At 39.2% G+C, this 21,216-nt stretch overlaps 2 protein-coding genes across 3 annotated transcripts in view; both read left to right on the forward strand.

Annotated features, from left to right (window-relative positions):
• USH2A (usherin) overlaps window positions 1–21,216 on the forward strand; it is a 903,825-nt gene that overhangs the window by 354,637 nt on the left and 527,972 nt on the right. For both annotated transcript variants that reach the window (XM_070474523.1, XM_070474522.1), the window contains exons 22-25: window positions 5,622–5,748; window positions 13,981–14,082; window positions 16,153–16,332; window positions 20,755–20,885. In XM_070474523.1, coding sequence (XP_070330624.1) covers window positions 5,622–5,748; window positions 13,981–14,082; window positions 16,153–16,332; window positions 20,755–20,885 — 540 coding nt within the window. The remainder of the gene's footprint in view (window positions 1–5,621; window positions 5,749–13,980; window positions 14,083–16,152; window positions 16,333–20,754; window positions 20,886–21,216) is intronic.
• Window positions 9,787–12,274, forward strand: LOC139037530 (ATP-dependent Clp protease ATP-binding subunit clpX-like, mitochondrial). The gene is given in 2 exon segments (XM_070474521.1): window positions 9,787–10,386; window positions 10,388–12,274. Coding segments are annotated over 2 exon segments (1,902 nt in total). The 5' UTR covers window positions 9,787–9,981; the 3' UTR covers window positions 11,885–12,274.

The raw sequence follows: 21,216 nt of genomic DNA on the forward strand, positions 1-21,216 counted from the left end.
TCATTTGAAAAGACCCTGATGCTGGGAAATATTGAAGGCAGGAGGAGAAGGGGATGGCAGAGGATGAGATGGTCAGATGTCATCACTGACTTAATGGACATGAGTTTGGGTAAACTCTGGGAGTTGGTGATGGACAGGGAGGCCTGGCGTGCTGCAGTCCATTGGGTCGCAAAGAGTTGGACATGACTGAGTGACTGAATTGAACTGAACTTTTAAAAATTGAAGTATACAGTCCATGGGGTCACAAAGAATCAGATATGACTGAGTAACTAAGCGCAGTACAGCACGTAGTTGATTTACAATGTTGTGTTTCTGTGTATAGCAAAGTGACTCAGTTATAGGTGTGAAGTGAAGTGAAGCAAAAGTCACTCAGTTGTGTCTGACTCTTTATGACAGTCCATGGAATTCTCCAGGCCAGAATACTGGAGTGGGTAGCCATTCCTTTCTCTAGCAGATCTTCCCAATCCAGGGATCGAACCCGGGTCTCTCACATTGCAGGCAGTTTCTTTGCCAGCTGAGCCACAAGGGAATCCAAGAATACTGGAGTGGGTAGCCTATCCCTTCTCCAGGAGATCATCCTGAAAAAGGAATCAAACCAGAGTCTCCTGCATTGCAGGTGGATTCTTTACCAACTGATCTGTCAGGGAAGCCATATATATATATATACATATCTATATAGATATAGATATATAAAATATTCTTTTCCATTATGGTTTATCACAGGATATTGAATATCATTCCCTGTGCTATACTGTAGGACCTTGTTGGTTACTTATCCTGTAACAGTTTGCATTGGATAATCCCAAACTCCCAATCCTTGCCTTCTCCACTCTCTTCCCCCTTGGCAACTGAAAGTCTGTTCTGTATGTTATGAATATGGTTTCTTGAACAAAGTAAGAGCCACCGCAAATTTGAAGAAGCTGAAGTTTGTTTTATATGTCTGTCACTGACATTCAAAATATTTATATTTTAAATAATTTAGGTACCACTTTAAGCTAGTTTTCTTTTCCTTGTGTCTTAAAGGATACAAGGTTATCTAATGAACATTTTACTGTACTCATCAGACAAGTAGTTATTTACTCAATGCACCTTTCTTATATGAGTGTACAGTCCAGGGAGGGCAGGACAAATACATCCTTGAGGCTCAGTACAGTCCTAGGGACATGCATGCTTAATCACTCTGTCATGTCTGACTCTTTACGACCCCATGGACTGTAGCTTGTCAGCTTCCTCAGTCCTTGGAATTCTCCTAGCAAGAGTACTGGAGTGGGTTGCCATTTCCTTCTCCAGTGGATATTCCCAACCCAGGGATTGAACCCTTGTCTCCTGTGTCTCCTGCATTGCAGGCGGATTCTTAACATGCTGAGCCTTGGGATATAGTAGGTAATACATAAATGTCTGTTGACAGATTGGCTGACTTCCTGGCTTGATAAATATTGGTAAGATAGTATTCATAATTGAAGAAAATTGCTCATTTTCTAGGATAAAATTTCTGCCTCTTTAATGATAATGTAACTTAGTTCTTATTTGTTTTAATTTGTCAATTAGTTAGATACTTTGACTTATATCAATGGCTGTTTTCAGATTACTGTTCCTGAATCCATTCAAAATAATTAAATATTGAGTTGTGGAAACAGCGATTTGTAAGAATTTAAAGTTACTCTCTAACACATAGTTTCAAAATACCTGTAGTCATTCTGTGTGCATGCTCAATTGCTCAGTCGTGTCTGACTCTCTGCGACCCCATGAACTTTAGCCCGCCAGGCTCCTCTGTCCATGCTCTTTTACAGGCAAGAATACTGGAGTGGGCTGCCATTTCCTACTCCAGCAGTCATTGTGTAGTTTGTTCTTGTAAAAGTATCTTAATAAACTTAAGTCATGAATTTTTACACAGCAATGTAATTCTACATAAAGTTGTAGAATTCATTCAATGAATTGAATCCAGTTCACTCTATTAAGACATATTTGTGAGCAAGGGAAAAGATTTCTTATAATATTTAAAACTGGATGTATATTGGCGTATTATACACTGAATACTTAGAATTATTGTTAAGAGTCACTAAAGAAAAAATACTCCATTTTTAACTGCTATATTTTTTTTATTGTCTCACAAATTTGGCTATAGTCTTCCCATTTTTATTAGATTAATTTCAATTTGGAAATACTTGATCAGATGATATTTTATTGACTAGTAGTGACTCATGGTTCTCATTTAAATGTTTTATGTTCATTCACATAATAAACTGACTTAACTTAGAGAAGTGGTGAAAGTGAAAGCTTTCAAAAAATTCAGAATAGCATCTATTTAATGTGTCTAATATTTTCCAAATAGAAAGAACAAACTGCATCATATGACACCAGACTTGACCACAGAATTAGTCTCTTAATATTGGTGGGGGAAATATTTTAAACTATCATCAAGAAAATAGTATACTGAGTTCCCCTAAGTATGAAGAAAATTTGGCATAGTAAGGCTATCTGTTATGTACTTGAATGTGTCACCAATAAGTGTGATTTCTGATGGAGAGAACTACTAATGCTTCACATTGTTGCCAAACATAATATGAAGAACCACTTACTCAGACACCTGATCTTTAGAATGCAGCATCGTTTGTAACAATTTTAACGCTACCTAAGTACACTTTGATGAGACAGCATTTAATAAAATGCTCATTAATTTCATCATTAGCAAGGGTATGCTAAGAAGTAAGCCAGTTTCTTATGTCACGCCCAATTAGCATCCCATGCTAGTAATCCCATTAGTATTGTTGAATTCACTAATGGAAAAACTAATGGGCATGCTACCAGGGCACATTAATTGGGCACGACACCAGTTCTGGTTTTAATTATTAAACTACAATAATGAAATGTGTGTTTGTAAAATATTAAAATGTTGAAATTGGGTTGAAGAAAATAAAAGAATATGTAGAGAGAAAGAGTTATATGGAAAGTCAACTTATAAAGATTTGAGAACTTATCAAAATGGTCATATATCTAGCTGATTGAGTTGCCTATAAACGTTAGGATATTGTCCATGAGAGAAGCAAACCCTCCCCTACTCATGGGAAATTAAAACCTCTTTTTTGGTAATATGAAATTCTGTATGTCATACATGTTGTCATGCTCTGTATGAGGCCTGACAGGAGCCAATTAAATGCATAGAATGGACAGGGTATGTTGCTGAAGCTATTTTAGAGAAATATAAACAAATGTTTTATTGACAATGGTGTGATTAATACTGCACTTTTTGTGATATTAAACCATCACCATATTACATCAGGTAATTGTCAGTTTTATCATTTTTGAAAACCAGTATAGCAAAATAATTAGAATTTGATGAAACATTCCAAGTAATTTAAACATATATTTTGTAATATTTTATCCAATCTTTTTTTTGGTTTTGTTTTGTTTTCAAAATTTTGTATTGATTGAAGTTAATTATTTCTAAGGGCCTTATCTGGTGGTTCCGCTGGTAAAAATCCTGCCTGCCAATGCAGGAGGCACAAGAGACACAGGTTCGTTCCCTGGTTTGGGAAGATCCCCTGGAGAAGGAAATGGTAACCCACTCTGGCATTCTTGCTTGGGAAATTCTATGGACAGAGAAGCCTGGCAGACTACAGTCCCATGGGGTTGCAAAGAGTTGGACATGACTGAGGACGCTCACACAATTTTTGCTAAGGAGATCTATTTTATTAAGAAAGCAAGCAAAACTTGTTTTCCTTTAGAAGATTTAGAGTAATTTTCTGTTTCATTTTCTTTAATCACAGTAGTTGTAAATGATGATGGAAACAAAGTTGAAATATCTTTTACTTAGTCTTATATGTTCACTAACATTAAAAAATGTACCATTGTGCTAACCATGATATACATGGCTCCAACTGTTAAGATGAAAGGGATCTCTTCTTCTCTTTATTTTCTTACTCTCACTTCCTCTGAGCTAATCTCTATTCTTAATACCTACCTGCCATTTCCTGATTTTATCCACTTAGGAACTCATTTTTAACTTTGATACTATTACCTTAATCAAAAGTACAAATGCTCCATTTTAGACTACAAATCACTGAGTACTAAGTTTAACCATAATACTTATGTTAAAGGTATTAATAACTAATTTTTTAATTTAAACTTTTTATTTTATATTGGAGTATAGCCAATTTACAATGTTGTGATAGTTTTGGGTAGATAGGAAAGGGACTTAGCCATACATACACATCTGTCTATCCTCCTCCAAACTTCCCTCACCCCACACTGCCACCTAACTGAGCAGAGTTCCACATGCTATACAGTAGGTCCTTGTTGGTTATCGTTTTTAAATACAGCAGTGTGTGCATACTTGTCCCAAGCTCCCTAAGTATCCCTTTCCCTCATCCTTCCCCCCCGGCAACAATAAGTTCATTCTCTAAGTCTGTGAGTCTGTTTTGTAAATAAGCTCATTGGTATCATTTCTTCTTAGATTCTACACATAAGGGATATTGTATGATATTTTTCTTTCTTCATCTGACTTTCTTCACTCAATATGATAATCTTTAGGAACTAATTTTTAATGTGAATCAATTTCCTTCTTGGTATTCATAGTGTAGTGAAGGTAAAAGAAACTAACTTGCCACACATTTTACTATCTTTAGAGCAGAACCATTTGAATGGTACTTTATTAGTTTCAAAGTCTTGTCTTTTTTATATTTCTGGCCCCAAATTTAAAATATTTGAATAGAAAATTCATTACCTTTTGTTTGAGTGTAATTACTTATGTTTGAGTATAGTTACTCAAAATCCAATTGTACTTATAAGAGATTTTCATTCTGAAGAGAAGTTCTTTTCAGATTTGAGCCTCATGGTGATGCAGAAGTACATCAGAGAAAGGCCAGAATGATGTATCAACTTTGAGTTCTGTTTGAAATGTGTACATGCTTGCCTCAGGATTGTGTTGAAATTTGTAAATTGGTTTCTAACAAATATACAATATATGTATGAGTAACATGTATATAAAGACGCTTCCTCCTTGGAAGAAAAGCTGTGACCAACCTAGACAGCATGTTAAAAAGCAGAGATGTTACTTTGCCAACAAAGGTCCATCTAGTCAGAGCTATGGTTTTTCCAGTAGTCATGTACAGTTGTAAGAGTTGGATCATTAAGAAAGCTGAGTGCTGAAGAATTGATGTTTTTTTCTTTTTTTTTAATTTTAATTTTTATTTTTTTGAATTGATGCTTTTGAACTGTGATGTTGGAGAAGACTCTGGAGAGTCCCTTGGGCTGCAAGGAGATCAAACCAGTCCATCTTAAAGGAAATCAGTCCTGAATATTCATCAGAAAGACTGATGCTGAAGGTTAAATTCCAGTACTTTGGCCACCTGATGCAAAGAACTTACTCATTAGAAAAGACCCTGATGCTGGGAAAGATTGAAGGCAGGAGGAGAAGGGGGTGACAGAGGATGAGATGGTTGGATGGCATCACCAACTCAATTGACATGAGGTTGAGCAAGCTCAGGGAATTGGTGATGGACAGGGAAGCCTGGTGTGCTGCAGTCCATGGGGTTGCAAAGAGTCAGACATGACTGAGTGAATGAATTGACTGAAAATGTATATTTACTCACTGTTTTTTTTCACTCATTCATTCCCTTAAGGGGTCTTCAGTGGGAGTTACCACAACTAATGATGATGGCAAACAATATAGTGATGGCAAATGGCATGAGGTAATTGCTATTAGACATCAAGGTTTTGGCCAAATCACTCTTGATGGGCAGTTCACAGGTAAGATCTTCCTTGACAAATATAAAATGCCTGTATTGATATGCTGATGTTGCCATACTCCTCTGTGTTATTATTTCTTCATCTCTTTTTTCACCTGTTTATCCCTTCTTTATCTAAATTGCTATTGATTTTGTTTTTGGGATGTTCATAAAATGATGAAGTCTTGGCAACTATTTTCTCTTTTTTGCAGGGTTCATTAAAGCAAAAATAAGAGCAAAGTCATCAGTATAAATTTTGTGTCATTTTCAAGTCTTTACAATTTGCAAAGGCTCTTACTTAGTTTTGCTTTACTTTTACTTGCAAAGAGGGAAGCCATTGGAGAATTTTGAAAGGAGGATGACATGATATGACTTCTTTAAAATTAACACTCCGGGTACTCTTTGGGGGATAAATTTTAAGGGGAACAAGGATGGAAGTACGGACCTAAGACAAACAGATATTTCTCCAGCAAAGATGGGTTTATTCAGAATCAGCAAAGAATTTCAGTTCAGAGTCTGCAATCTTTTTTTTACATGTTTTTTAATTTATTTTTTTATTGAAGGATAATTGCTTTACAGAATTTTGTTGTTTTCTATCAAACCTCAACATGAATCAGCCATAGGTATACATATATCCCCTCCCTTTTGAACCTCCCTCCCACCTCCCCACCCCACCCCTCTAGATTGATACAGAGCCTCTGTTTGAGTTTCCTGAGCCATACAGCAAATTCCCGTTGGCTATCTCTTTTACAGATGGTAATGTAAGTTTCCATGTTACTCTTTCCATACATCTCACCCTCTGCTCCCTTCTCCCCATGTCCATACATCCATTCTCTATGTCTGTTTTTCCACTGCTGCCCTGTAAATAAATTCTTCACTACCATCTTTCTATATTCCGTATATATGTGTTAAAATATGATATTTGTCTTTCTCTTTCTGCCTCACTTCACTCTGTAAAATAGGTTCCAGGTTCATCCACCTCATCAGAACTGACTCAACCGTGTTCCTTTTTTGGCTGAGTAATATTCCATTGTGTGTATGTACCACAACTTCTTTATCCATTCATCTGTCGATGGGCATCTAGGTTGCAATCTTGGTGCCATATGTAGCCTCCATACAGCAATGGAAGATAAACTCGTTTACAGAGTGGAAAAGGAAGTTTGAAGGGCTGTAGTAAACAAACATGGTCTTTTCATTGGCCGAGCATTGCCAAGAAAGAGGAGTCTTCTTCCTGTTAGACTCGTCACGTGAGAGATCCTCTTTCTGGCCTTCCCGATTGATTTAATTGAGGTTTCATTTTTTTATTTTTTTATATTTCCCCTCCCTTGATCAAGATTTCTCTTTCAGAGTACCACTGATCAAGAGTCAGCTTTTCTAGTTTCAATGGCTTTTTCCCCCTGGACTTCAGGAACTACCTTTCCTGGGTATGGTGTCTCACATCAGAGGGGAATAGCACAGATTAGAAAACTACTGAGCTCGTATTTGAGTAGCAAGGGGAGGTAGGAGGGCGAACTCTCAGACAGTTTGTATCTACAGTCTTTGTTCTTTATTATCAAGATCATGGACACTGGAGACAATGTGAAGCAGTATGTCATCACCAATGTTTAGCAATAAGTTTCCAACAGACCTGGTCCAACCATCTTCAGGAAGTTGCCTCATCAGATGTCATCTGCTTCGATTATAGGAAATAATTACTTTATTTTTATTTTTTATTTTTTTATTTTTCCATTTATTTTTATTAGTTGGAGGCTAATTACTTTACAACATTGCAGTGGTTTTTGTCATACATTGAAATGAATTAGCCATGGATTTACATGTATTCCCCATCCCAGTCCCCCCTCCCACCTCCCTCTCCACCCGATCCCTCTGGGTCTTCCCAGTGCACCAGGCCCGAGCACTTGTCTCATGCATCCAACCTGGACTGGTGATCTGTTTCACCCTAGATAATATACATGTTTTGATGTTGTTCTCTTGAAACATCCCATCCTCGCCTTCTCCCACAGAGTTCACAAGTCTGTTCTATACATCTGGGTCTCTTTTTCTGTTTTGCATATAGGGTTATCGCTACCATCTTTCTAAATTCCATATATATATGTTAGTATACTGTAATGGTCTTTATCTTTCTGGCTTACTTTGCTCTGTATAATGGGCTCCAGTTTCATCCATCTCATTAGAACTGATTCAAATGAATTCTTTTTAATGGCTGAGTAATATTCCATGGTGTATACGTACCACAGCTTCCTCATCCATTCATCTGCTGATGGGCATCTAGGTTGCTTCCATGTCTTGGCTATTACAAACAGTGCTGCGATGAATATTGGGGTGCACGTGTCTCTTTCAGATCTGGTTTCCTCGGTGTGTATGCCCAGAAGTGGGATTGCTGGGTCATATGGCAGTTCTATGGAAATAATTACTTTAATATCACCAGATTATTTGAGCTTCCTTCAGAATTTGGAGCTTTCTTTAGGTGTGTCACCTGAGTCCAGGAATCTATCCTTGGACTTTCGTGGCACAAGGCTTGGTTAGCAATACCTGATGAGGGCTTCTCTGGTGAAGTTGAAGAAAGTTCTTCTGGAGGTATCTTTTCCAGTAGATAAAGTCTTCAGGTTGGAAGGTCTTCATCCCTTGAGAGCACAGTATAAAAAGATTGCTCTACCAAAACATGGTTATTTTTAATAGGAGAAACTTGGCCTTTGCATTATTGGAATATCTCTCCTTTTTCAGTTGGAGGCCAAAAAAAAGCAGGAACCAAATGTGTTGGGAGTTCTGCAACTGTTTCAAAGGGTGAGAATTTTTGAGTTCCAAAAGGTGTGGATCTGAGATTTAGAGAGACCAATAGCAATGCTTTGGGCCAAGGTGCTTGTAGACCTCTACAAATTTTGCCAGTTGAGTGTTAATAATGCCATTACTGTGATCAGCTGAACTGCAGGATTGACAGTGGTAAGCACAGTTAAAGTGTTGTAAAACTGCCAAACAGCACAGACTTGTTGAAGTACTTGGCTAGTAAAATAGGTTCGTCAATCACTGCTAAGTGTGTCTAGATCTAAGTGTAGCCCTAGTTCTGATATCAGTTGCCCTAAATATCAAACCTGGTTTTGGGCAAACTGCAATATTTCTTTGGAGACCTTATGTCCCTTCAAGGCAAACAGCTTTAGTAAATGGTTGCTGTCTTCCTGTGAGCAGGCTTGAGAAGATCAAAGAGGCAAATCATTCACACATGCAACAAAGTAGACCTATAGGGAACTTTATATCATCTAGATCAACCTTTAGGTTTTACAAGAAATAAGAAGGACTCAGTAAAACCCTGAAGCATTACTGTCCAGGTGAATTGTTTTTCTTCCCAAGTAGAGGTAAAAAGATGCTGGCTAGTTCATCAAGTGGAATACTGAAGAATTCACTGAATAAATCAATTGCAATAAAGAATTTGCTTCCAGTAGGAATAGATGTTAGAACATCTGAAGGTTAGGAACATCAGGGTGTCAGGGAGTAACAATGCTGAGGTCCTGGACAAACCTCCACTCTGCCCTTAGGTTTTCTCACAGATGAAATAGCACCATTACAGGAACTAGTATGTAGATAATAAAGCCTTGAGTCTTGTAATCTTCTACTATAGACTTTATGCCTTGAAGGGCTTCTATACATTTAGGGTATTGATTAATTCTGGGAAGAGATTTTGAGGGATCTACTCGAATCTAGATGGGAGGGGGCATGCTGTAAATTTTGCCAACGTCAGTTGGAGATTTTGCCCATAGGGATGGTGGAGACTGATTCAATAGGGATGAATGATCAGTGTTTCCAAAACCATCTCTAAAACTGTCAAAGATAGAACAAATAAAAGATGTGAAAGGGTTATTTAATTCACCTGGCTGTTTATTTTGATGACTACTCTGAAATTCAAGAATTATTTCTCCCTTTTGGAAGATTAGCAATAGTAATCGTCCCTAATAAATGGGTAGGGACAGAGGAACTAAGGAGAAAAAGGGCCTAAAGGAAAGGGAATAGGGGGTCTCGGTGGGCCGGAAGGCGGGAGCGGGGGAAAGGGGAGGGAAGGGTGGGGGGAGTTAGGTGTCTATTGAGTAGACGGCAGTGGGGCACGAAGAGAGCGGAGGTCCTGGTGCCAAGCGGGTCAACGCTGCTTTGGGCCTAGAGCGGGCAAGCGATTCCGAAGCTAAGGTAGCGAACTTTGCGAGTAAGATCCGACCGCTGAGATCCAGAGGGCCGCTGGGGGCGAAGCCCCAGCCTAGGCCCCGTGGAGATGTCGGGCTGCGGAGCTTGCACTTGCGGCACGGCGGCTGCGCGAATCTTTAGCTCATCGCTCGTCTCTGCTCAAAGAGGTATTTCTTGTAGTCGTATTCATATACCGGTTTTAGGAAGGCTTGGGACCTTTGAAACTCAGGTTCTACGAAGAGCTCCTTTTAGAGCTTTTACAGAAACACCAGCATACTTTGCCTCAAGAGATGGGATAAGTAAAGGTGGCTCTGGAGATGGAAATAAGAAATCAGCAAGTGAGGGAAGCAGTAAGAAATCAGGCTCTGGGAATTCTGGGAAAGGTGGAAACCAGCTTCGCTGTCCTAAATGTGGCGACTTATGCACACACGTAGAGACCTTCGTGTCATCCACCCGCTTTGTGAAGTGTGAAAAATGTCATCATTTTTTTTTGTGTGTTATCAGAAGCAGACTCAAAGAAAAGCATAATTAAAGAAACTGAATCAGCAGCAGAAGCTGTAAAATTGGCATTCCAACAGAAACCACCTCCTCCCCCCAAGAAGATTTATAACTACCTCGGCAAGTACGTTGTTGGCCAGTCATTTGCCAAGAAGGTGCTTTCAGTAGCTGTATACAATCATTACAAGAGAATATATAATAATATCCCAGCTAATCTGAGACAGCAAGCAGAAGTTGAGAAGCAGACATCATTAACACCTAGAGAGTTAGAAATAAGAAGACGGGAGGATGAGTACAGATTTACAAAGTTGCTTCAAATTGCTGGAATCAGTCCACATGGTAATGCTTTAGCAGCATCAGTGCAGCAACAGGTAAATCAACAAATACCTCAGGAGAAACGAGGAGGTGAAGTATTGGATTCTTCCCATGATGACATCAAACTTGAAAAGAGTAATATTTTGCTGCTTGGACCAACTGGGTCAGGTAAAACTCTTCTGGCACAGACTCTAGCTAAATGCCTTGATGTCCCTTTTGCTATCTGTGACTGCACCACTTTGACTCAGGCTGGATATGTCGGTGAAGATATTGAGTCTGTGATTGCCAAGCTGCTCCAGGATGCCAATTATAATGTAGAAAAAGCACAACAAGGAATTGTCTTTCTGGATGAAGTAGATAAGATTGGCAGTGTGCCAGGCATTCATCAGTTACAGGATATAGGTGGAGAAGGCGTTCAGCAAGGCTTATTAAAACTATTGGAAGGCACAATAGTCAATGTTCCAGAAAAGAATTCCCGTAAGCTACGTGGAGAAACGGTACAAGTCGATACAACAAACATTCTGTTTGTTGCGTCTGGTGCTTTCAATGGTTTGGACAGAATCATCAGCAGGAGAAAAAATGAAAAGTATCTTGGATTTGGAACACCATCTAATCTGGGAAAAGGTAGAAGGGCTGCAGCTGCTGCCAACCTTGCCAATCGAAGTGGAGAATCAAATACTCACCAAGACATTGAAGAAAAAGATCGCTTATTACGTCATGTGGAAGCCAGAGATCTCATTGAGTTTGGCATGATTCCTGAGTTTGTGGGACGGTTGCCCGTGGTAGTTCCTCTGCATAGCCTAGATGAGAAAACACTTGTACAAATACTAACTGAGCCATGTAATGCTGTCATCCCTCAGTACCAAGCCTTATTCAGCATGGATAAGTGTGAACTGAATGTTACTGAAGATGCTTTAAAAGCTATAGCCAGATTGGCACTAGAACGAAAAATAGGTGCACGAGGCCTCCGGTCCATTATGGAAAAGCTGTTACTAGAACCAATGTTCGAAGTCCCTAATTCTGATAGTGTATGTGTGGAGGTTGACAAAGAAGTAGTAGAAGGAAAGAAGGAACCAGGATACATCCGGGCTCCAACCAAAGAATCCTCTGAAGAGGAGTATGACTCTGGAGTTGAAGAAGAAGGATGGCCTCGTCAAGCAGATGCTGCAAACAGCTAAACTGTCAGACTTCTGTTGTGTATATAAAGTTGTCCTTCTTTTGTTTAGGATCATAACTATCTCTGCAGTCTGACATTGAAAGCATTGGATCTATCTTGGATATCATATACATGGTCAGAAGTTTTTAGGGTAAAAATCAGATCATGTATATTATGTAACATCACATTGATTTATACAGACTGACATTACCTGGACTTTAGTGACACAATGTTCCGAGAGAATATGTACATTATTTTGTTTTGGTTTTTAAAAAATATACTTAAAAAAAAATCTTAGGAGTTCTTTTAAGCAATGCAGATGTTGCAATAACTGTGGATTTTACAATAATGTTACTCTACAAATGGGAAAATAAATTCTTTAAAATTGAAAAAAAAAAAAAAGGAAAGGGAATAGGTCCCAGAGACAAGAACCTCTTGAGATTTGTTGGAGATCCTCACTATTTGAACTGTTTTAGGACTCAGAGGCAGAGGGTTCTTTATAGTCGTGAGGTAATTATAGCTCAGAGTATATGACGTGTCAGGACTAGAAGAGATTCAACCCCAATCTTAAGAAACATTTCCCCAAGCTGATTAAGATGGAGGATTGGGAGGAGCCCCTGTAGTTCCTATAGCCCGATGTAGGCCATTGGTGAGTAGTGGGAGGAGGCTGGAAACATTTTTATAAAATTTTGTTAGAGATAACTGCACTCATTGGTTATGTATTGTCTATGACTGCTTGAGGCTGAATGGTCTACAGACTAAAACACATACAACCTGGCTCTTTCCAGATGAGTTTTGCTAAACCCTAATGTACAGCATGACTGTGAGTTTGGAACTTGAGCAACTGGAAGAATGTAACTGGCATAACTAGGGTGGGCAAGCTAGTTGGAGAAGCAGATTCAGAGAGAAATGTCCAGAGTTTGGTTTGAACATGTTAAGTGTTAGGTACCTATGAGGCATCCAAGTGGAAATATCATGCCAAGTCCTGGATCCCAGTATGTTTAGAGAGGAGTTCCAGATTAGAGATAAAAATGGGGAGTTACCAGCTCAGGATGTACTTAAAGCCACAGTCCCAGATATAAGTAGGGATAATTAGAGTGGTTTGGGCTCTGAAAAAAAAAAAATGCCATTCTCACAAAGAATGATGGAGTTAGTTAGGAATTTCTAACTTTTCTAAATTTCTAACATTTCTCTCTGAATCTGCTTCTCCAAGTAGCTTGCCCACCCTAGTTATGCCAGTTACATTCTTCCAGTTGCTCAAGTCCCAAACCTCACAGTCATGCTCTACATTCAGTTCAGTTCAGCCACTTAGTCGTGTCCAACTCTTTGTGACCCCACGAATTGCAGCACACCAGGCCTCCCTGTCCATCACCAACTCCCAGAGTTTACTCAAATTCATGTCTATCAAGTTGGTGATGCCATCCAGCCATCTCATCCTCTGTCGTCCCCTTCTCCTCCTGCCTCTAATTCCTCCCAGCATCAGCATCTTTTCCAATGAGTCAACTCTTCACATGAGGTGGCCAAAGTATTGGAGTTTCAGCTTCAGCATCAGTCCCTCCAATGAACACCCAGAACTGATCTCCTTCAGGATGGACTGGTTGGATCTCCTTGCAGTCCAAGGGACTCTCAAGAGTCTTCTCGAACACTGTAGTTCAAAAGCATCAATTTTTTGGCACTCAGCTTTCTTCACAGTCCAACTCTCACGTCCATACATGACCATTGGAAAAACCATAGCTCTACATTAGGGCTTAGCAAAACTCTTCTGGAAAGACCAGGTAGTATGTATTTTAACAGGAGATTTGCATTGGTATGCAGCACACAGAGGGACCCAGGCCCTTTCAGAATTCTCACAGGTGCCTAGCTCTCTCTTCATCCTTGTAGAGGACTTACGATGTTTATGCAGGTGGTAAGCAGATCTGGGAACAGAGGAGGCCTGGGTTATTCTAACATCAAGATGTTGGGCTGATGATTAAGAACCAGTGAAGAAAAGTAACCAGTAGTAAAGAACCAAGAGGGAGGTGCATCCAGAAGCAGAGGGAAGGGTTTAATCATTCGTTAAACTTGTAGAATAGATTGTCCTGCTGAAGTTGAAGTTCTCATCTGCTTTTCCATCCACAGGCTCTTCGGCCACCACGAATGGTGGTACTGTTATTGGAGAGAACACAGGAGTGTTTGTTGGTGGGCTGCCACAGGGTTACACCATCCTCAGAAAGGATTCTGGTGAGTTTGGGGAAAGTATAGAATTTATATGTTGTCTCCATAGTTTGGGCTCCCTGGTCATTCAGTGGTAAAGAATTTTCTGCAATTTAGGAGATGTGGGTTCCATCTGTGGGTCAGGAAGATCCTCTAGGGAAGGAAATGGCAACCCATTCAGTATTCTTGCCTGAGAAACCCCATGGACAGAGGAGCCTGACAGGCTACAGTCCATAAAAAGTCAGACATGACTTAGTGAATAAACACCACCACCACCACCACCACCACAATTTAGCATAGAATCAAAAGATATCATTTTAAAGTATGGATAATTGTAAAAATAAATAAATAAATAAATAAAGTATGGATAATTGTATTATTTTCTACCTTGTGCTGTATTTCTTGCATCAATATATCAAAAATTTCCTTTAGATCTCTTCTAAAGGAATCATGTATTACTTGTATTTAAATTCTTAGAACACAGTTCTTGATATATCAAAGGAGGTAATTAAACTTTTGCTGAAATACATTATACTAATTTAAGTCAAAGTTTTATAATTTGGAGATCAAAAATATGAAAAAATTTGAATTTTGGAGAGGGATATATTTAAATCCTCAAGACTTATTATAGTTACCTCCTCAGAAATACCTGTAGAGAGGAGAGAGTTTTCTTTTGGTCACTTAGACTGGTGGTGGTCTCCTGAAAGCATTTAGGCATGCGTGTGCATGCGCATGCGTGCGCACACACACACACACACTCTGAAGGAGAGAGTTATTTTCCCATCAAGCATACTTCTTAGGTGATGCTAGTGGTAAAGAATCTACCTGCCAAGCAGGAGATGCAAGAGACATGGGTTCGATCCCTGGTTTGGGAAGATGCACTAGAGTAGGAAATGTCAACCCACTCCAGCATTCTTGCTTGAACAATTCCATGGACTACAGGAGCCTAGCAGACTACATTCCATGGGGTTGCAAAGAGCTGGACACAACTGAGCCACTAACACACACACACACACACACACACACACACACACACACATGCTTCTTGGCTCTGGTATATGCAGACAGGAGGAGAGCATACCCCAGTACCAACTACTCTCCTTATAGAGGACATCACTCCATTATAAAGAAATCCTTTGACACTGTGCATATAAATTGACCTTGTGAAGCACTGATCACTGGTAAATACCTTCCCTAGGGTCAGGTCGTGAACTCAAAAGCTGAGAATTCAGCTTTGCCCTGACTTGTAAGGACATTGCTGTATGAAATGCAGCCAGCCTCAGCTTCAGGTGCCTTCTTGCCCTCTCTACCTTTTCTTTTTCTCTCTGATTATATTATCTGCTCAATTTTTCTCTTTCCCAACCCCTTATGACCACCCTATTTACTGTCTTCATAAGCTCCACACTTACTTGGTCTGGGGAGTTCAAAAATTAAATGTAACATTATATTAATGCCTAAAAATTGGTGGCTCAGATGGTAAAGAATCTGCCTGCAATGCGAGAGACCTACGTTCCATTCCTGGGTTTGGAAGATTCCCTGGAGAAGGGAATGGCTACCCACTCCAGTATTCTTGACTGGAGTATCCCCAGGGACAGAGCAGCCTGGTGGGCTATAGTCAATGTGGTCGCAAAGAGTTGGACATGACTGAGTGACTAAGCGCAAACATTGCTTTACTTGTATAGCAGACTGGGTTCATAATACTTAAGGTACTAAATTGTAAAATATAGATTGTATATATAGACTTGCTTCAAATCTTGCTTTTAAAATGTGTTATCGCACTTTTATTTTTAAGACCAGAAGCAGATGAAATCTCCTTGTTAATTCCAGAGGCAATGATCTTGCTATACTAAAAAACCAAGGTTTTTGTGCAAACATCTCTTTCTCCAGATAAGATGACTCTTGAACCAGAGCATAGCATACCAATTATTAGCACTTACCATAGCTTTTGGCATGGATGTTTATGTGAGTTATTAAGAAGTTTGTAGGAAGAAGGCAGTGAGACCTATAGCCTCTTTTACTTTAATTGCACATCAAATTAACTGCTTGAAAAAAAATTTCTCACAGTACATATTTCTTGATATCTATCAACCCCTGCAGACATAGTCCAAAAGGGTTTTGTGGGCTGTCTCAAGGATGTGTATTTTATGAAGAATTTTAATCCCTCTGCTACTTGGGAGCGTCTGGTTTGGCAGAGTTCTGAAGAGCAAACCAATGTGCATAACGACTGGGAGGGATGCCCCACTTCACTCCAAGAGGGAGCCCAGTTTCTAGGGACAGGTAAGAGTCTAAAACAGACATTGGTCATTGCTTAACTGGTATGTTCTATCTTTGGTATAATTTTGTCTCCCCTGATCTGATTATTTTGACCTCGTATGAACCTACTGTCACAGAAACACCTGGTTATGCCATAATGCCCATACACATATTTTCAATGTCTGAGTATATAATATAAATTGTAAGATTCATAAATACATATTCATGTGTAAGATTTCTGACAGTTTTGAGTTTACATACAGTAGTGACACTGATGTCCATTTGTAAGTCCATTGTTTTACTTAGAATATAGTTTTACTTAGATGTTTCAAAGGAATTTTGTTTATCAGGCTAATCTGTATATCTGTTGTATCCCATTGTACAGACCAGTAGTTTTTCTAAGAGTAAAATTTCAGCTGTGTAAGGGGGTAAGTAGGTCCCTGAGGGAGAACTGGAGAATATAGCCATCATCGCTGCTATTGCTCCAAAGGCTGTGGCGACGGGGAGGCGAAGCGTCCCCAGCATACCCCCAGCCTACAGTCTTTGTCTAGCGGCCTCTCAGGGTAAGGACTGGAAGGGACTGTGGTGGCTTGACTAAACATGCTTATTTTTCAATTACAGCCCACTATTGCCTGCTGCATTTATGGCTAAGTTAGTTAGATATTAAGTTTGTTAAACTACCTTCAGAACAGAAAGTTAAATAATATCATACTTTGCATACTTTTTCATTATTTTTTCTCATCACTGTCATTTGTCAGATTTTCTCTTATGTCAATACAACTTATTGTTAATAGTTACATATTAGTAAAATAGTAATAGTCTTAATTGTATATGGATCACTGCCTTTTCATGGCAAAAGGGCTTGTATAACTCAATGAAGCTCTAAGTCATGCCCTATAGGATCACCCAAGAAGGATGGGTAAGAGTGAAGAGTTCTGACAAAATGTGGTCCACTAGAGGAGGGAATGGCAAACCGCTCCAGTATATTTGCCATGAGAACCCCATGAACTGTATAAAAAGACAAAAAAAAAATGACACCCAAAGATGAACCTCCCAGGTTGGAAGTTGTCCAATATGCTATTTGGGAAGAGCAGAGGACAATTACTAATAGCTTCAGAAAGAATTCAGCAACTGGGCTGAAACAGAAATGATGCTCACTTGTGGATATGTCTGTGATGAAAGTAAAATTCAATGCTGTAAAGAACAGTGCTGCATAGGAACCTGGAATGTTAGGACCATGAATCAAGGTAAATTGGATGTGGTCAAGCAGAAAATGGGCTTCCCTGGTGGCTCAGCGGGTAAAGAATCCACCTGCAATGGGTTCAGAAGATCCCCTGGAGAAGATCCCCTGGAGAATGGCTACCCACTCCAGTATTCTGGCCTGGAGAATTCCATGGACAGTATAGTCTATGGGGTCACAAAGAGTCAGACACGACTGAGCAACTCTCACTTCACTTCACTTCACGCAGGAGATGGCAAGAATAAACATTAGCATCTTAGGAATCAGTGAACTAAAATGGATGCGAATGGGTGAATTTAATTCAGATGGCCATTATATCTTCTATTGTAGGCAAGAATACATAGAGGAGATGGAGTAGCCCTCATAATCAACAAAAGAGTCTGAAATGCAGTACTTGGGTGCAACCTCAGAAAAGACAGAATGATCTCAGTTCGTTTCCAAGGCAAGCCATTCAGCATCACAGTAATCCAAGTCTATGCCTCAACCACCAATGCCGAAGAAGCTGAGGTTGATCAGTTCTATGAAGACCTAAAAGACCTCCTAGAACTAACACCAAAAAAAGATGTCCTATTCATCATAAGGGATTGGAATGCAAAAGTAGGAAGTTAGATGCTTGGAGTAACAGGCAGGTTTGGCCTTGGAATACAAAATGAAGCAGGGTAAAGGCTAACATAAATCTGCCAAAATAATGCGCTGATTATAGCAAACACTTTTTTTTTTCAACAAAACAAGAGACAGGTTTACCCATGGACATCACCAAATAGTCAACACTGAAACCAGATTGATTACATTCTTTGTAGCCAAAGATGGAGAAGCTGTATACAGTCAACAGAAACAAGACCTGGAGCTGACTGTGGCTCACACCATCAGCTTCTCATAGCAAAATTCAGGCTTAAAATAAAGAAAGTGGGGGAAATGACTAGGCCAGTTGGGTAAGACTTAAATCCCCTAAGAATACAGTGGAGGTGACAAACAGATTCAAGGGATTAGATCTAGTAGACAGTGCCTGAAGGACTCGAACAGAGGTTCGTAATATTGTATAGAAGGCAGCACACAAACCATCCCAAAGAAAAAGAAATGCAGGAAGGAAAAGTGGTTGTCTAAGGGGGCTTTACAAATAGCCGAGGAAAGAAGAGAAGTAAGCAAGGGAGAAAGGGAAAGGTACACCCAACTAAATGCAGAGTTCCAGAGAACAGCAAGGAGAGACATGAAGGCCTTCTTCAGTGAAAAATTCAAAGAAATAGAGAAAAACAGCAGAAAAGAAAGACTGGAGAACTCTCCAAGAAAATTGGAATTATCAAAGGAACATTTCATCCAAAGATGGGCACAATAAAGGACAGACATGGTAAAGACCTAATAGAAGCAGAAGAAATCAAGAAGAGATGGCAAGAATAAACAGAAGAACTGCACAAAAAAGATCTTAATGACCCAGATAACCTCAGTGGTGTGGTTACTCACCCAGAGCCCAACATTCTGGAGTGTGAAGTCAAGCAGGCCTTAGGAAGCACTGCTGCCAATAAAGCTAGTGGGGGTGATGGGATTCCAGAAGAGCTAATTAAAATCCTAAAAGATGATGCTATTAAAGTGTTGCACTCAGTATGTCAGCAAATTTGGAAAATCCCACACTGGCCACAGGACTGGAAAAGGTCAATCCTCTTCCCAGTTCCCAAGTAGGGCAGTACTAAAGAATGTTCAAACCACTGGACAATTGCACTCATGTCCTCATACTAGTAAGATTATGCTCAAAATCCTTCAAGCTAGGCTTCTGCATTAAATGAACCAAGAACTTCCAGATGTTCAAGCTGGGTTTAGAAAAGGCAGAGGAACCAGAGATCAAATTGCCAACATTCACTGGATCATAGAGAAAGCAAGAGAATTCCAGAAAAACATCTACCTCAGTTTCATTTACTATGCTAAAGCCTTTGACTGTGTGGATCATAACAAACTGGAAAACTCTTAAAAAGATGGGAATACTAGACCATCTTATCTGTCTCCCAAGAAACTTGTATGCGGGTCAAGAAGCAACAGTTAGAACCTTGTATGAAACAACTAACTGGTTCAGGATTGAGAAAGGAATACTCAAGGCTGTTTATTTTCTCCCTGTTTATATAACTTATACACAGAGCATGTCATGTGAAATGCCGGGCTAGATGAGTTACAAGCTGGAAACAAGATTGCTGGGAAAAATATCAACAACTTCAGATATGTAGATGATACCACTTTAATGGCAGCAGCAAAGAGGAACTAAAGAGCCTCTTGATAATGGTGAAGGAGGAGAGTGAAAAAGCAGGCTTAAAATTCAATATTAAAAAAACTGAGATCATGGCATATGGTCCCATCACTTCATGGCAAATAGATGGAGAAAAGGTGAAAGCAGTGACAGATTTCTTCTTCTTGGGCTCTAAAATCACTGCAGATGGTGACTGCAACCATGAAATTAGAAAATGATTGCTTCTTGGCCCAAAAGCTGTGACAAACCTAGATGGTGTGTTAAAAAAAGTTAAAGATATCAGTTTGCCAACAAAGGTCCATATAGTCAGGGCTATGGTCTTTCCAGTAGTCATGTATGGATCTGAGAGTTGAATCATAAAGAAGAATTGATGCCTTCAAACTATGGTGTTGGAGAAGAGTCTTGAGAGTCCCTTGGACAGCAAGATCAAATAAATCAATCTTAAAGGAAATCAAACCTAAATACTCTTTGGAAGGATTGATGCTGGTGCTGAAGCTCCAGTACTTTGGCGACCTCATGTGCAGAGCCAACTCATGGGAAGAGACCCTGATGCTGGAAAAGATTGAAGGCAGAAGGAGAAGAGAGTAACAGAGGATGAGATGGTTGGATGGCATTGCCAGTTCAATGGACATAAACTTGGGCAAACTCCGGGAGATGGTGAGGGACAGGGAAGCCTGGCTTGCTGTAGTCCACAGGGTCACGGAGAGTTGGACATGACTTAGCGACTGAACAACAACAGCAAAATAGTCTTAACTGTCCATCAATTAGTAAATTGCTTCCTCTTAAAAGATATGTGAAGTTCATTCTTCCACTTCTTTGCAGTTACAAGGTGATTTTCTTGACATTGATCTGCATCTTCTTTTGTGAGAAATTTATTCACTGACAGAATATGACCTGAGGTTGTCTTACGACATCGTAAAGAAGTTAACAGTATTGCTCTGCACATGCTAATTTGTACATGTTGTTTTCTCTAAAGGGTTCCTGGAGCTTTATCCATACTTGTTTCATGGTGGAATGGACTTTGAAATTTCTTTTAAGTTCAGAACTGACCAACTGAATGGATTGCTGCTTTTCATTTACAACAAAGATGGACCTGATTTTCTTGCTGTATGTTAATTGATTTATTTAAATTTATTTTAAAATGTTAGATCCAGTTTTAAAATCAACAAACCGTGTATTAACATTATATGTGATTTCAATTTCTTTTCAAATTCATTTTTGTTTTTATTTTTTTTCCCCGCATCATTTTCACTTTTTAAGTCCTATGAAACATTTGTATTTTAAGGTCATGATGATTTTTTAAATGATTTTATATTTTTAAAATTATAATTTTAACAAAGCATCCTAAATATAAGGAATTAAGAAAATCTAATTTAGTTCCCTTATATATGAAAAATGTTTCTTTATTACCTTTTTATAACGTTAAATATATGTATAT

The sequence above is a fragment of the Odocoileus virginianus genome, chromosome 11 (genome assembly GCF_023699985.2).
Source record: "Odocoileus virginianus isolate 20LAN1187 ecotype Illinois chromosome 11, Ovbor_1.2, whole genome shotgun sequence".
Classification (NCBI taxonomy): Eukaryota; Metazoa; Chordata; class Mammalia; order Artiodactyla; family Cervidae; genus Odocoileus; species Odocoileus virginianus.